The 16767-nt window shown below is 42.0% G+C and overlaps 2 protein-coding genes across 11 annotated transcripts; both read left to right on the top strand.

The window, feature by feature from the left end:
• The first annotated feature begins 22 nt into the window (after positions 1-22).
• LOC137124926 (C2 calcium-dependent domain-containing protein 4C-like) lies at positions 23-1114 on the top strand. Its single transcript, XM_067499846.1, has 2 exons — positions 23-150; positions 375-1114. Exon 2 carries the CDS (start codon positions 377-379, stop codon positions 992-994), a length of 618 nt encoding a protein of 205 aa, XP_067355947.1. The 5' UTR covers positions 23-150; positions 375-376; the 3' UTR covers positions 995-1114.
• Positions 1115-2059: 945 nt separating this feature from the next.
• On the top strand, positions 2060-16395 carry gon4la (gon-4 like a). 10 transcript variants are annotated; one of them, XM_067497599.1, is made up of 26 exons: positions 2060-2127; positions 3912-4028; positions 4652-4839; positions 4963-5037; positions 5119-5169; positions 5244-5297; positions 5712-5807; positions 5886-5978; positions 7203-7364; positions 8788-8998; positions 9510-9611; positions 9912-9952; positions 10164-10267; positions 10336-10525; positions 10730-10816; positions 10912-11089; positions 11666-11816; positions 11900-12047; positions 12119-12235; positions 12442-13245; positions 13510-13596; positions 14450-14650; positions 14745-14888; positions 15030-15289; positions 15478-15580; positions 15667-16395. In XM_067497599.1, exons 2-26 carry the CDS (start codon positions 4025-4027, stop codon positions 15778-15780), a joined length of 3765 nt encoding a protein of 1254 aa, XP_067353700.1. In that variant the 5' UTR covers positions 2060-2127; positions 3912-4024; the 3' UTR covers positions 15781-16395. The 10 variants fall into 10 exon arrangements, 9 of the variants coding, with proteins under 9 accessions (XP_067353700.1, XP_067353510.1, XP_067353282.1 ...); XM_067497409.1 differs by having other exon boundaries at positions 4634-4839; XM_067497181.1 differs by having other exon boundaries at positions 2061-2127; positions 3817-4028.
• The last annotated feature ends 372 nt before the right edge of the window (positions 16396-16767 follow it).

Raw genomic sequence — 16767 nt, 5'->3', positions numbered from 1 at the left:
CGAGACTACATCCTACTTGGATCAATCCCCCTGATGGTTTAGTCAAAATGACAATCAGCTGATCAATCAGTGATCAGCCTGATTGGATCCACCTGCTGCTGCTCATATCAAGGAGGGAGGCCAACTAGCTTTAAGGCAGGTGAGGCTCAGGTAAGTCAACTTCAGTGATTCAGAGTGTCCTTCATATGATTTCAGTCTTTAGTCCAGAAGTTTTAGTTTTGACCTAGTTGTTAGGCCAGTCTGGTTCCAAAGGTGCTGTTTATTAGAAAATTGAAGAAAAACCAAGACAAACGGAATTAGTAACTGATCTGAGACCTGGTCTCGGATCTTGGCATTCTTGCTGTTCTCACTAAAACCTTGTTTTGAACCTTCAGCAATGTCAGCTGCTACATCCGGAAAATCTCTGCGGAATTTGGTTCTGACTCCGGAGCGGATCCCGGATTTCCTCATCCCGTCCCGCAGTACGCTTAAGCTGCTGTCTCCAAGGTCCCGCCGGAGCTCTCCAGAAAGAACCAGATTGCTGTCTGATCATGATCACGACAGTCTTGAAGCGAGTCCCCCTAAGACCACGTTCAGTCCTGCGGCCTCACCCCGGTTCCGGCTCCGCTTGTTACCCCAACGGATCAAGACTCCCCGCGCTGCTGCGGTAGAGTCTGCGGACGCAGACACGGACCTGACAACGCGTGCGGCTATGTCGCTGCCGCACGTGCAGAAGGTGACAACCCCCTATGGTTTCCGCGCCGTGTTAGTCGCGAGCCCGTGCACGCGCCGGCGGGAGTCCTTGTTTCACCGAAACAAACCGGCGACGCAGGTCCAACAAGATCTGGGTCAGGAGGACCGGACGCATTCCCCGCCTGCTCCCAGTCCCACCAGATCCCGGCTTTCTTTGCGGTCCATTAAAGCTGTCCGTCTGCAGGTGATGAAGGAGCTCAAGAGACCTGCAGCCGCTCTTAAAGCCCGGAGTCCGGGATCCCGCAGGACAGTGACCCGCTGACGTCACATGGCTGTAAAACCACCCGGCAGGTGCACAGGAAGCTGTCTGAAACTGGCTTGCTACTTTTTAAATGACTAAATAACTGAATAAAGGTTTAATAAAATATTAAATTAAACTTCACGTGTTAATTGACTCAACATACCCACATTTCTAGACACGGTTGGGATGTTTTAGGTTTAAATCTAATGTTTGTACAGTTTCCAAATATCACTATAGCTTCAATAAATGTTTAAGGGCAACGTGGGGCTGAGCCACAGACTTGACCTGGACTAGTTGAGTCTCCTTAGAGATTCAGAACAGGAAGTTCTAAAGCTAATTTATAAAACAAAAGCGTTTCAGCTGTGTAGCCCTGATGTGGTGCCCATCATTTATAAATAGGGGGCTAAAACATTAGAACCTCCTCTTCTAATTCACGCGAGTACGACTATACTACCCACTTTCAATAACTCAGAATTATTGCTATTCTGACAGTTTGGACCTGAAAACTTAAGTTATTGAAATTAGAATTAATGGCAGAGCCACTGTGTTGGATTGCATTAAAACGCACAGCTGGTCATAATGTTATGCTTGATTGATGTACAAGACAGTTATGTTTTATTGATGTAGTTTATAACTCAAGTTTACTGATTTTCCTTCAAACATTTAAAGAGTGAAAAGACTAAAGAAATGGCACCAAACATGACAGCACTAATTCAGCAAAAACATGTTTTCACTCTGTAATTTACGCAGATTAAGCAAAAACTGCAGTTTTGAAATATTTCAAAATTATTGTACAATGAATTTTAAGCCGCCTCCAACAAATTATAGTTGCGTATTTTTTTTAGATTTATTTCTGTTGTGAACAAGTCTGTGAAATAAGGAACGTTTGAGGATAATTTATTAACTAAACCTGAACAGACAAGATGGAATAGTAAAACACTTCCTTTCCAGTACTCAAATTATTTTAAAACGTCATAAAAATGAACTTGAGCTTACATAAACTAAAAATAAAGTTTAAAGTGATCGCTTGGGAAGAATAGGAAGTGACGTAGGGGCATGCGGCGTAGGACCTACATGACTGTTACGGCTTGACGTACATCCGGAAATGTAGTTTTTTCCTTTTAGATTCAAGACGCATTGAATCGTTGTGGCGGGTAAGTGGGTCTCTTCTCTACTGGAGCGTTAATTGTAAAGTGTATTAAAGGGATGATAACGGGCCGTTAGAGAATTAGTTTGACCGGAGACTTTCACCAGAACTCCGGTTCTGTCCATGGGAGCAGGTCTTAATGCTAACACGCTAACATTAGTTTCCAAGAGGCTGGTTTAGTATTAGCATGTTAGCTGTTCCGGCAGTTGGCCCGGTGTACAAGGCTGAAAACACGGTAACAGCGGCGTCAGCTGACAGTGAGGAGATAAAATAGGCTAAAGGCTAAAGGGTAAGCTGATCCACGTTCAGGCAACTTTAGAAAATCGATGCCTTTTTCGTTAATTTGAACTTTTATTGGAAGTGAAAAGGGTAGTTTTACCTTGAACAATTTAACGGCTCTTGTGAGACTCAGAGCTTACAGATAAAACGTTATAGAATTGTAAATTATAAATTATTATTTCAGAAATCTCTAAAAGACGTGACATAGATTTCAGCATTTAATAAAATAACAAGGAAACAACATTACAAAATAAAATAAAGCTGCAGGATAAACACACACCATCAGATTCAGTAAAAATAACTAAACAGTAGTCAAATAGAATAATTACTAACTACTATTTATAGAGCCCTTTCCTAACTTCCTTTCACACAAGTTTAGAGCAGCAAAGATCCTATAAAACAAAAATAGGCAAAATAACATCTAGGTTACATAAAACAATAACAAAGCAATACATTGTAGAAAATGATTATTGAAATCAAGAAAGGCTCTGAAAAGAGATTACTGACTCTGCTGACAATATTTTCTTTGGTAGTTCATTTTACGGCTTTGAAGCTCTAACTGACCTCCAGTCTTCAGCCTAAACTCAGGGACAGATAATATGTCTTTGTCGGAGGATCTCAGGTGGCTCATATGGAACTAGAAAGTGAATAATAAATAAATAATATTATATAATATAAAATGAATGATCTTAAAACACACAGTTAGTCAGTGTATGTAGGCTAAAACAGGTGTTATATGGTCACTTCTTGTTCTAGTTACAAGTTTTGCTGTTGATTTCTGTACAGTCTGGAGGCCATTCAAGATTTTTGACTGAGGCAAGTGAAAAGACTAGTTACAGTAGTTGAGACACCATATATGTATGACAAAAGTTAGTAAAGTGTATGTGGTGATGGTGTGTTTGAACTAAACTGTTACGTGAATTAATGTCTCTTAATAAAGTTTTGTTTAGGTGGAGGTGGTGGAGTCTTGATAGCAGTGCGTGGAGTAGCCTGTTGCTTGAGTCAGGGTGGCTGGTCATGTATTTTATTTGTGTCATAATTTGCCACTCTGTTTCTTCTATTTTAGAGATTCATTAGATCAAGCATCATAGTTTTTGTCCTGCTGTGAACCCTATCTCAGATTCACTCCACCTTAACCTCTTCTTCACTCAGGCCACTGCTCTCATGCTCAGATTTTTGTTGAATGACCTGAAATTACTCGGTCATAGTTCACCAAATGAATGCCAGGTGCAGAGCTGACCAATTAAATTATTGCTGTCATATTGGGAAGCATTTGGGGTTTTTTTTCTTCTTCCCTGGCTTTATTACAGATTCTTTATTCTATGAATGTTTCCAAACTGCAGATGAAAGCAGCAGTTTCAGATTGTTTTACAGTAACAGTCCCACACAGTTACCAGATACACTGTCACTGTTGCAGAGGACAGAGATCATGTTTCTTCAACATGAATCCAGTCCAAAAACGTCAGAAATGGGTTCCATCCAAACCACGATCTGCTGTCTCCTCCCATGAAGCTTTGCAGGCACCTACAGCTTCTGCAGGGGGAGGAGCTGAACATCAGGAGGAGGAGGAGGGTGGTTACCTACTGGTGGAGGAGGATACCACTGACTCCAGCCTCATCATAACCATGGGTAACACATAAACGTGTGTGTGTGTGTGTGTGTGTGTGTGTGTGTGTGTATGTGTGTGTGACGAAAGATCGCAGGCAGAGCTGATGTAACTGTTATTCTGAGAGTTTTACTTGTTCATCATGTGGGATGATCTCTCCTTTCATTCAGTCTTTCACTCAACTGCTATGTCCCACCTGCACATATACCAGAGAGCTGGTCAATAACCTGGTTATGTGTATCCATGGCAGAGAAGTCGGGGTTCTCAGTTAGAAATGTTCCCAGCGAAATCAAGTTTCCATGATCCCTTACCCTGATTTCAGAAACCTGCTTTACTGCTTACATGACAATTTAGAAATCAGCTTTCCTGAGAAGCCTAACTGTAACCTGGTGACTTAAGTCCAAGTAAAAACAGTTTTCTCAGGTGGACGTGCAGATTTGTGCACTACTGCCATCTGTGATCAGGGTGCGGAGGGGGGACAAAATAAATTTGCACCACATGAATACATATTTTAAACCATTTAAGCTGAACCGGAAATTGGTATGGATAAAATTCAGATGATACCCAACCTTAGTAGTATGTCACCTCACACCAAACTCCATTTCGATTTCTCATAATAAACACACAGTGTGAATGTGTCTGTCAGAGGACAGTCAGGAGGTGAAAGCAGCAAGGAGGAGAGTGATGAGGAAGAGGAAGAGAAAACCCACAGAGGAGGAAGAGGAGGAGGATGAGGAAGTAGAGGTGGAGATTGACAAACAGCTGGACCAGTCACTGGAGTCCAAGTCTAAACAACACAATCTGACCTCGGTGAACGTCAGAAACATTATTCACGTGAGTCTGTGCAGGATTGGATTTTTTGTTGGAGTTTGTTTAAGATAATCTGAAGAAACTGTGATGATGTTTTACACTTACTGTGTAAACAATGTGGAAGTAAATTTGGCCTCTGACCTACAGGAAGTGATCACTAATGAACATGTGGTGGCCATGATGAAAGCTGCCATCAATGAGACTGAGGCTGTCCCTCCTTTTGTGAGTTAATTTTTGGACCTCGTCAGTACTTAAATTTATCTTTGGGTCTCTTCAGTGATAAACATGTTTGTGTTTCTGCAGGAGCCCAAAATGACTCGGTCCAAGTTCAAAGAGGTGGTGGAAAAAGGAGTGGTGAGTGTTCAGGTGGAGTAGTACTGAAATCAGCAGACACATGTTGATCCTGATGATCCTGTGTTTCCTCTCAGGTAATTCCAGCCTGGAACATTTCTCCCATCAAGAAAGCCTGTGACCTTAATAAGGTAAAGGTCAAAGGCCAAACACACCTGAGTTTGTTGTTTACAGTGTGAGATTGATTTTACAATCATTTTTGACCTTCTACTCAAAAACAGAACAGACCTGACACTGTTTTTTTTTTTACATTTCTAAATAAAATGCAATTGAAAAACATATCCACATTTATTAGCTTGTAATAAAATTAAAACTTGTTTGAGTATTACATTATTTGTTGAACCCAAAATGAAGACATTTTCTGTCAAAATTAATTTCCAATAAAAAATGTTTTCAACATCCTAATGTAAACAAAAAAAGTCAAAATAATTAGTAAGTTTAAATAAACGTAAAACTTTATCAGACAAAAAAAAGTGAAAATGTATTTGAAACAGTTGTTGCATGTGTTATAACATAAATATACAGTAGAGCCTGTGTGTTTGCAGCCTCCTCAGTTTGTTGACATTCCTTTGGCTGAGGAAGACTCCTCTGATGAAGAGTATTGTCCTGATGAAGAAGAGGATGATGAGACGGCAGAAGATGTGAGACTTAAATCTATGATTTATTGATTGATTGATTGTGTAGATGTACTAATGATTAGTATTGATTGGTTTGTTTAGACATTCCAGGAGAGCGATATGGAGAGCACAGCTTCGTCTCCAAGAGGAAGTCGACTAAACAGAGTGGAGGATGACAGCTGCAGCCTCTGGAAGGTCTGGGGAGGGTGGGGGGTGGGGGGGTTACTAGAAAGGGCGGGGAAATACTCTCTGTATGCCTATGCATATAAGCATAGACAGCATTGGCATCATCTTTGTTCACAAACCTTGTTGCATAGTTTGTCTGTCTGGAGGATTTAAAAGCCACATGGGGGCAGACTCATCCCTAATCATCCCTGACCGACAACCACATCACTTCTTTGTGAACTTCTGCTTTTCTACAGCATAAACAGAAACCATGGCAACATTCAAAGTCTTTAATTTTAACATCATGGGAGAAAAAATGTCAATAAGAACACAAATGGTGGTTATACTGAGATGAGTAGTTGTGGTCAGCTTCAAAGAATATTGTGTTTTTTTTTTTAATGTATTCCCCAAAACTCTATTATTATCATTATTGTTGTGATTTACACCTGCTACCAAGTTCATTTTATGCTTTTGCCCCCGGCAATATGCGGAATTGCATCTTATATATGTGTAGCATAAATTTTATTTTAATTTTATCCATAATGTACTCAACTAATGCTCCAAATCAATGCAGGATACGTGAGGGTACCATGTTGTGTTGGTATTTGCATTTTTAAAAGTAATTACAGTTTCTTTGGATAAAAAGTTCTGCTAAATGTGAATTAACTGTCAAGCTCTATAGCAGCAAAAGGCCTATAAAAGAATAGAAGACATCTAAAGTGGATGACCACAACTCTGTCCATGGAGGAGAAGAACCCTTTCACAATATCTAGCGAAGTCAAGAAGACTCTTGAAGTCAGGGATAAATAGTTAAAGCTTAGGGGTGAATGTGGCGTAGGAGGTAGAGTGGTTGTCCACCAATCCCCCCAGTCACACTGAACCCCAACTTAGTTGCTCCTGGTGAGTGGTGGCCAGCGGCATAGTAGCTCTCCCATCAGTGTGTGTGTGTGATTGTGTGATTGTGAGTGTGAATGAGAAACAGTGTAAAGCGCTATATAAGTGCAGACCATTTACTATTTACCATTTTGTTAAACCCCTTGAATCAAAGTTGAAAGTCTTGACTTCGTTCATATTTGAAGTGTTTAAATTCAAATTCAGAGTGTCGGAGTACAGAGGCCAAATGCCAAAGAATATAATTGTTCCAATGTTCACGAACATAATTATATCTGAGGCCTAAGACAGGCATCATTCAGAGCTAACATGTAAAACTACCTGAGCATGTGTGGTCTAAAGATTCCCTCCTTCTCCCTTCAGATTTCTCGGAGTCGATCCAGGCGTTTAAGGGCAGGGTCTGGCTCAATGGGCCCCCCTCCTCCTCCTAAAGCTCTGCCCCCCAAAGCCGTGACTGACAGCACTTTTCTGGAGAAGCTTCATGCTGTGGAGGAGGAGTTGGCTGTGTGTATGGAGCCTTACCAGGTAAGAAATATTGGAGAAACACATTGACAACACTTTAAAATGTCTTTAAGACCAAATAGTTCAGTTAGGATGGACAATGGCTTAATTTAAGGATGCCTCTATGCCATTTTCCTTATTGCAACCAGAGTCTGCACTGTAGAGTCAAGGGGCGTAAGGCCAGCTTATTGGACTTGCCCTCTCAAGTTTCCCCCTTCTACCGTTTGTCTTTCTTTACAGAAGTTTTTTAGGCCACTTCGTTTAATCTTGCCAGATAAGATATTAACCCTGCTCAACCTAATTTGTTAGAATTGTGAAATGTTAAGTTACTACTAATAAAAAAAACATTGTTGAAGGTAATTACCATCTGTTTTTATCCATCACGAGTACCGTGTATTTAACTATTAGAAACATCATTATTTAACTTGATCATAACTGAAAAACTGAAAAAAAAATGCCATTAGAGAATTTATCTTAGCTTAAATCATTTGGGACTAACAAGGACATTCTCACCACATTCTATTATGCCTTCATTGAGAATATAATAACCTTTTTGTTCGCCTGCTGGTTTCAGTCCATTTCTCTGAAAGACAGAAAATCACCTGCTGAATATGGTTAGTCTGCTCAAAAGTCATTGGACAACCTATTCGTGCTCTCACAGATTTATGTGACCAGCGAACGGTGAAATCAGCACGTGGGGTTCTACAGGACCCCTTCCACATTCTATTCCCTGAATTTGAGTGGCTCCCCTTGGGGATGAAACACTTCGTTGTCCAGGCTGCAGGACACAGAGAAGAAAAATGACCTTTGTCCCTAGGGCGGTCAAGCTCCTAAATGGACTTATATTTTAACTAACTATAATTTAAGCACTTTTTAAATAATTTTATTATGAGTTTTATTTGGAATGTTGATTTTGTATGGTGTGTGTTTATTGTGTGTCTGTGTTACTGAGTGTGTATTTTTAAGCGACTTTTATGCTCCTTTAAATTGGCCCCTGGGGACAAATTAAGTGAATTGAATCGAAAACTATGGAATAACCTGCCTGAGGAAATCAGGCTCTCTGACTCTGTTTATTCTCCGACTCTGACTTTCCTGAGATGTGAGACTCTTGTTTTAGTATAAATAGTATATTCTATCTATATCACTTGATGTATTTTACCTTGTGCTTTTCTTTGATTTAATATTTAATCTGATTTTATTTATTTAATTATCTTTATTTTCCTTTTTAATGTACAGCACTTTGTACACTTTGTAATAAGTGCTTTATAAATAAACCTATTATTATTATTATTATTATTATTATTATTATTATTATTATTAAAGTTGGGTTCCACAGTTCCACACCTCTGAAAGAAGAAGAGGTCTTTGTACTTCTCTCAATTAAATAAATAAATATATATATTTAAATATATTAAATGGGTTATTAATCAACTCCTGTCCCATTTAGCCTCTGTCAGAGTCGGAGGACGAAGTTAGTCTGATGGCGTACCGAACTCGGTCCAAGCGTCCTTTACGTGATGTGCCACTGGGACGACTGGAGGCAGAGCTTCGAGCTCCGGACATCACGCCTGACATGTATGACTCAAGCTCTGCCCCGGAGGACAGGGAGTGGACTGATTGGCTGAGAGGCCTGATGAGCTCAGACATGGACAATGAAGGTGAGAGAGCAGTATGTCTGGTACTGTTGATTGTTTGTCTTTGATCTTTGTTTAGTCATCACAATACTAGTGTGAAACGTGCAGAGTGAAAATTTTAGCCAAACTCTCAGATTTTATCTAATTTTAGACTGAAAATAAGCTGTAGAATGATTCATCATGGCAGAGGGAGACTAGTCTGTTGTAATTATGTATAGCAACACATCCCCATGTAGATGATAAAACACTGAATTCAGCAATATTAGCAAATCCAGTGCAGTCACAGTCTTTGGATGAGTCACTAGGATTTTTGAGTGGTAAGAACATGGTCATTAGGTTTTGAGCATGGGTTAGCATCCTTTAGTTAGCCAGGAACTGGCTCGGCTAGAATTAAAACCTGATTGGCTCATAACTGTTTTATGTCATTACGTTGGTCTTTTCTTCATTGTGGTAAAAAAAAATTCCCGAATACATGAATAGACTGGTCCCTAGTGTGTGAACTGGTGATGCAGAACTTTATCACTCTGTGTCTTAGATGAGTGTGATGATGAAGATGATCCAGAGTACAACTTCTTGGCTGACATTGATGAACCTGACCTGGAGGATTACCGTGATGACAAGGCTGTCCGCATCACTAGTCAGTATACCCCACTCTACCTGTTCCTTCCCCCCAACTAAAACCTGAAATTGTGTCTGTCCCATGGTCTGAAACAAAAACACAAAGACAGTCACAAAAGTACACACAGTTCTTTATTTGATGTTCGGTGCTTAAATGATTGAGTGATCACTGTAAACTAACTAAATTCTGTGGACTTGGCAACTGATTATTGTAGACCAACCTACTGATTACTATAGATCAACTAAATCCTTACTAAGTGATTACTGCAGACTGAACAGTAGAGAGACTGAGCTGAGACATTGTGTCTGTGTCTTCCAGAGAAGGAGGTGAATGAACTGATGGAGGAGTTGTTTGAAACGGTAAAATCATTCATTTCACTCTCACTTGAAGTCTCAGCCGATCTGTGTGATGTTTTGACACTGGTCTTGTCCTCAGATTTCTGTCTTGACACTGGACTTAAATTTCTCTCCTCACAGTTTCAGTCTGACACCATGCTAATGTGACCTGTCAAACATTTATAATCATCACCCAAAAAACACAAATTAAAGCTGCTATAATGCTGTGTTTCAGCTGAAAGAAGACCTTGCGGGACAGGAAGTTGAAGATGAAGGTCACGAGGAAGAGGAGGAGCCACAAACAATTCAGACTCACACACCAGAGGAGCAGCACAATACGTATGTAACACACCATTACACACAAACAGACAAGTGTGAACAGAGCAGCTAAGCTGTTTGTTCTGCAGAGGGCCGAGTGGTGACATGGCAGAGGATGGACCAATTACACAGCTGCGTACGGTGAAGCAGCAGCTGGCTCTGATCAGGAGGAGACAACAGACACAGGCACCGTGTTACACACACATAGTGTGTGCTGAGCCGTACACACTAAGACTAGACCTGCAGCAGAAGGCTCGGTTGCAGCAGCACCTACAGCAGGTACACACACACACACACACACACACACACACACACACACACACACACACACACACACACACACACACACACACACACTCATTCAGGTCACACTGAATCCCAGTCTCATCTTACATTAGCACTCTGCTTCTGTTACTCCGATTCTTCTGAGAAACAGCATGACCTGTTGTTAAACCCCCCCATCTGTCTCTGTCTGTCTCTCAGCACATCCAGCTGCTGACTCAGGTTCACCTGTTGGCCTCACCTGTTGCCAAACTCTGTAGTGAGGCTGAGACCACCAGACAGTTCCTGGTAACTCTCACTTTATTTTTTATCACGCATTAAAACTTCAACAAGTGTGTATTTTGTGTTTTGCATTGCCGTGATGATCTGTGTGTCTCTGCCAGTTTGAGTTGGATGTCTTGGCTCAGAGATCTGAGCTGCTCATGTGTCCAGTTCGTCCCGGTTTCTGCAGCATCTTCAGAGCCTCCAACCTGCAGGGGGCACTGCAGCTGCTGGAGGAGCTAAGACAGACCCCCATCAGCTACCAGCCCCAGCACCATTTACCTGACGCCAGAGGACACAGTGAGTCCACATTTGTAGATGTGAAGGCTCTGTCTAAGGTTTATCACTTCAAATTTCCGTTTATCAAGCTAAAACTATAAAACTGGACAGTTGGATTTATTGAGCTACATTTTTCATTTTTCATTCATTTCATGCAAAAAATTTGCACAAAGAAAAAAAATTTTGTGGTTGCTTCCAGAGACGACTTAATGGACAACTATTGTGAGATGACCAGGGTTTTTCCTACTGAATACACTTTGGGCAAAGATTACCTAAGAAATACTTAGAGGTGCAGCTGCTGGCACAAGAATACAAGAGAACAAACCATCAGTCCAAATAGATTTATCCATCCTTCGTATCAGATGCTTAGATCCCACCATCCAAAGCTACTCAAGCAGGAAGAGAAATAAAAAGTACTCTGATTCTCTGTTCGTTTTTTTTTTTTATCGGACATTATATATAGAAATCCTGGTTTTACTTTGATCTGATAAATGATACATTTAATTCCAGAAAAGAAGTTTTTAAAAAGAGAATGTAACTCCTAACTGTTACTCAGTGAAGTAAAGTTAACTGAGAAGTGTGTTTGTGTGTATCTAGTGCGGTGTTACCCCATTATGCCGGCTGACCTGGCCTGGCTGTTTGCCACTCGTCCAGTTTTCCTCTACCCAGAGCTCCTGCCCTGTGCTAGCCTGGACCCAGCTCTGTACTGCCCCCGCAGGACATCTGCCTTCACTGCAGCTGAAGATTGGTACCCACCCCCCAATTAAAACACCACAAACTAATGGTTCCAGTACTGGATTACAAGTCCAACTTTGTTTCTGTGTGTCTCAGCCTATTAGTGCTCGGCCTCAGGAACATGGAGGGATCATGTGACCCAACTAAGTTGGTGTCTCAGTTTCTGCTAAGGAAAACTCTGGTCCAGGTCCGAAGAAGGATCCTGCAGTGCTGTAGACCTGGTTTCCCTGACAACATTGTAAAGGTAACACCTGCATTAGCTGATATCTAAGTGAATTTCTGCAGGACTGTCTGTGACCGTGTCGGTGTCCACAGGCCTACAGGTATCAGCGCGTCCTGTGGCCAATGCCTGTGGCCTGTAGCCCCGTTGATGCAGGAGAACTACGCCCCCCTGTGGAGAGAGAGGAGCGCGTCATGCCTCTGTGGCTGGTGGTGGGTGTCAAGAGGATCAGCACCTTAGTGTCACCTGTGCAGTTATAAATAAAGCTGAGAGTTAAACAGAAGCTGTCAAGGAGGTTGTGGTTCTTCTAGCTCGGGCCAGTAAACTATATTTAGTTAGTTAGTTCTGAAAATTACATCTTTATTCAACTAAATAAATTCACATTATAAAATTACCCTCTGCCCCACACCCTTCACAGAGGAGTCTTCCCATCATCTATCTGACCATCAAACACAGTAACGGCTCATCTGTCTCTGCCCCTGAGGCACTGCCCCCCTGCAGGGGGAATCGCCCACGTCAGAGTCACCTGACATTTCTACGCTCTGCCTCAAACACCTACAGTTTTCCCCCCGGGACCAGATACCCCCCTTTAATCCCCAAATATCTTGACTTCAGACGCATTGGCTTCGTCCTGCTACAGCAGCCCCTACCCCCTCCTCCCACAGATCCTTCCCCCCTACCTGAGGATCGGATACAACCCTGTTCCCAATCACCACCTTCTACTCCTCCCTCCACCTGTTCTCTTCGAGCTCCAAGCCCCCCTCAAGTTTTCCTCCGCCGTCTCCTCCTCACTAGGCCGGACCCCCACACTTTTGACATCGCCTGCAAAGTCTCTATGGCAACCAGAGAGAAAATCTTCCGCCACTATCAGACCCTCGCTGGCCTGAGGAGGGGAAGGGAAGATGAAGACCCTTCCCAGGTGATAGTGACTGATGATATCATCAGAATTAATGACATGGAGGGAGAGGGGAAGGAGAGAAAGGAGGAAAGTGAAGAGGAGGAGGAAGAGAGCGAGGTCTTCCTGGCCCTGTCTGAATCATCATCCAGTGCCACAGGAAGTATCGTCCATGAAGACAACCTGGCTGACTGCGAGGAGGGGGATTCAGAGAGAGAAGTGGAAGTTAACCTGATGCCTTCCAGAGAAAATGAAGATGATGATGACGATGATGATGATGGAAGGACATCCTCAGATGAATCCAGGGCCTCTGTCCTGCAGCTGCAGGTCTGTAACTGTTCAGATACTATCAGAGAATGAAGCAGAGGATCATTCTGTTTCTTAGGTTTGTAGCAGAAATGTCCAATTCTGGCTTCTGCTCAGCGAACTGAAAGACTTGTTTTGAACAAGAGTCTACAATGAGGACTGGGAAACCTAAATTATTATTGTTTCTTATGAATTACTTAATTCAGCTACTTGCAGCTTAGGTGATAATGGACGAAAAGTTGCAGCAGCAAAGTAAAGGTAAATGCTTTGTGTCTCGGTACGCAGAGGAATGCGACTTCCGATGGAACGGATGATGAAGATGAGGAGGCGGAGGCGGAGGATGTGGCGTTTGCTCAGGATTATCTCCTCAGGGTAAGACAACTAAAATCATGGAGAATAACTGGTGTTTGGGGCAGAATAAGGTTAGTTTTTACTAAATGCTAGGTGTGTTAGGTGGGAGGGTTTGTTTTTAAATTAAGTTTATTATTATTTTCTACTCAGCCAGAAGTCTCACAGCTAGAAGGTCCCAGTTTTGAATCCACCTGTTGGCTGCAGCTTTTCTGCATGGAGTTTGTATGTTCTCCCCGTGCTTGTGTGGGTTTCCTCCTACAATCCAAAGACATGCACGTTAGGTTAACTGGTGAATCTAAAATGTCCGGAGGTGTGAATGTGAGTGTAAATGTCTCTCTCTCTCTCTCTCTCTCTCTCTCTCTCTCTCTCTCTCTCTCTCTCTCTCTCTCTCTCTCTCTCTCTCTCTCTCTCTCTCTCTCTCTCTCTCTCTCTCTCCCTCTCTCTCTCTCTCCCTCTCTCCCTCTCTCCCTCTCTCTCCCTCTCCCTCTCCTTCCCTCGGTCCTGACACAGACTGGAGGCCTGTCCAGGGTGGACCCCACCTCTCACTCAATGACCCTTCAACCCTTAACAGAAATAAACATTTTAATAAATTGATGATATGATGGACCAGACATTTGACTGTGTTTTAGTTGTTTAAAAATCATTAAATTCATCCAAATATTTATCTATTAGCAGGAGAAAATCCTATCTCCTCCTACTCATACCTGTGGTTATTTTGTTAATGAAAAACTATGATGCACACACAAATAACATGAAACACAAAGACCTGAATATTTTCATGAACACAATACATTTTCTGCTATCTGATTGGTTGGCGAACTGATTTACTTTAATTCGTGTTTGTTGATATTTGTTGGTACTTCTGTTTTCTAAGCAGGTGTGTGACACAGTGCAGGTTTGTCCAGGCCTCTGTGAGCAGCTGCTGCAGGTGTTGGATCAGTTTTCGGCCGCAGGACCCCTGGGGGACCCTGAGTGTCTCTATGACAGACTGAGCTGCATGCTGCAACCCTGGCCTCAGCTGCTCCGTGACTTTGCTGCCTTCCTGAACCAACAACAGGCCAGCCGTTGTGGACTGGTGGGTTACTTACTCTCACATCAGCATGATGTCACTGTGACATTACTCATGCGCAGACTATGCCTGCTGACTCTTCTCTTCTTTTCACTGAAAGCTGTTGGAGCAGCAGCTGTTTGAACGCAGCCGTCGGCTTCTATGGCGACTTCGACGGAGCCTAGGGGAAAGCTCCTCCCTCTACCAAAAAGTGGTTTCAGTGCTACAGGAAAGCCCCGCACCTCCACGTGAGGACATGATGAAGGTAAACTGTGACCTTTGAGCTCTGAAATCATCTGACTAACAATAGATTTTATTATTGACCAAACTGATCAGGATTTTAACCACACATTCATTAACAGTCAGATACAGTCAGACATTAAATAGTTCTCGTCTCTTCTCTCAGATCTCCAGTCTCCTCAAGTACCACCCAAACCTGCAGGAAGAAGTCTGGGGTTTTTTCCAGCGACTTCACCACCACTTGTCAGAAACTAGCTTGGACACCACAGAGAGGGACTCAGTTTACCAGACTGTTCCTGACAGAAAGAGTAGGGCAGTCGGTCAAGAACGTAACATAGGAAAAGATGGTGAAAATAAGGAACAACCAGTTTGTGCCAAAAACATCTCGATGACTTCGAGTGGAGAAAAAGTCGTCATCTGGACCCGGTCAGAATAAAAACACAGAACCATAACGATGATGAGTGCAATGTTGTTGTTTGAAAGGATCTGAACTGATGAGGCTACAGTTAGTTATAAGTACACAGATATACTGGTAAAACTATTGTCGTTGAAATAATAATTTGATAAAGCACAGAGGAAAATATTAGTAAACTATAACCTTGTTCCTGTTTCAGGGAGGCGGACCGCACTATCCTGACAGCTTGTCAGCAGAGAGGAGCCAGTCGGAAAACGTTCAGACAGGTGTCTGCCCAGCTAGGAAACAAGACTACCCAACAGGTGAGGAGAGGGCAGGGTCTCAGTGTCTAGTTGTCCAGTGTCTGTCGTCAAACAATTCACATCTATAATATTTTAATTTTCTTCAGGTGAGCCTTCGTTTCCAAGACCTGATGAAACTTTTCCACTCTTCCTCCCAAAAGTCCACTTGCTGTTCCTCAGAGGGCCAGCCAATCAGCAGACAGGAAGCAGCCCCTGACTGAACCAGGACTAAGGACCGACAACTCTGCAAACAACTACAAAGTGTCTGCTTGGTGTAAAACCTGTGAGGGTTCTACTCTCTAGAGACTTGACTTGTTTCAAACTGGTCTGAGTTTAGAAACATCAGTCTAGAATCAGTTTTATTGATTTAAGATTTAATCAGAATGAAATCCTTCAGCAGTACCTGAGCGATTGTGTTTCTAGAACTTGCCTCAAGTTCCCAGAAGTGAAACTCAAATTCAGCTGAGACTCTGGAACGCGTTTTTAAGGAAAAATTACAGGGTTGATAAATGTCACTAGAACATACTGAAGGTTTGTCTGCTAGTGTCAGGATTGATTTAACTGGACTGAGCCAAGAGTTGGTGGAAGTATTTGTTCCTTGTTGATAGAACATGTATAAAATGATCCAGAAACACTGACATTTCAGCTGTTCTAAGCTGACTTCACCAAGTGTTGCTAGATGTGAATTGGTTCTGAAACACTTTTAGAGGTTGAATTTCAGAAACTGTGAAGTGAGCAAAAGTGTGTCACCTCAAATCTGTAAAAACTTTTTTCTGATTTAATTTGATGTAAATATTTTAAAAATTTGCCTGATTAAAAACAATAGATGTCTAGTTCTTCACGTTTCCACCTGCTGGGCACCAAAACTAGTAATGGCCACTAGCACACAGCTGCTGTTCACAACTTTCATTTACTGTTTTTGTTTTGTTTGTTTGCTTGTTTGTTTTACTTTTATTTGGTAGCTTCCATGTATAGAAACATTAAGCTTAAAATAGAGATGTACACTAGATAATAGCTATGTAGGTAACTTCCATCTGTAGTCATTTAACAGACAAGCACGACAGATTAAGAAAACAGTTAAACATATATTACATATACAAAATCTCTACAGTATACACTCACCATACTATACATTACACATTTTACCCACCCTGTACACGCATCCTACACTCCCCTGCAGGTCATACACAAAAGACTGTATAAATATA

The sequence above is a fragment of the Channa argus genome, chromosome 1 (assembly GCF_033026475.1).
Source record: "Channa argus isolate prfri chromosome 1, Channa argus male v1.0, whole genome shotgun sequence".
In the NCBI taxonomy this organism is placed as follows: Eukaryota; Metazoa; Chordata; class Actinopteri; order Anabantiformes; family Channidae; genus Channa; species Channa argus.
The sequence above is the reverse complement of the archived record's forward strand: the minus strand, read 5'-3'. Positions and strand labels throughout refer to the sequence as shown.

Bases quoted from the DNA above. Each gene is read 5' to 3' on its own strand.
- LOC137124926 (XM_067499846.1), top strand. From the start codon at position 377: ATGTCAGCTGCTACATCCGGAAAATCTCTGCGGAATTTGGTTCTGACT.
- gon4la (XM_067496914.1), top strand. From the start codon at position 3,743: ATGAAAGCAGCAGTTTCAGATTGTTTTACAGTAACAGTCCCACACAGT. The intron at 10,268-10,335 runs GTATGTAACACA...TTTGTTCTGCAG, and splicing joins CCAGAGGAGCAGCACAATAC to AGGGCCGAGTGGTGACATGG. The intron at 13,246-13,509 runs GTCTGTAACTGT...CTCGGTACGCAG, and splicing joins CCTCTGTCCTGCAGCTGCAG to AGGAATGCGACTTCCGATGG.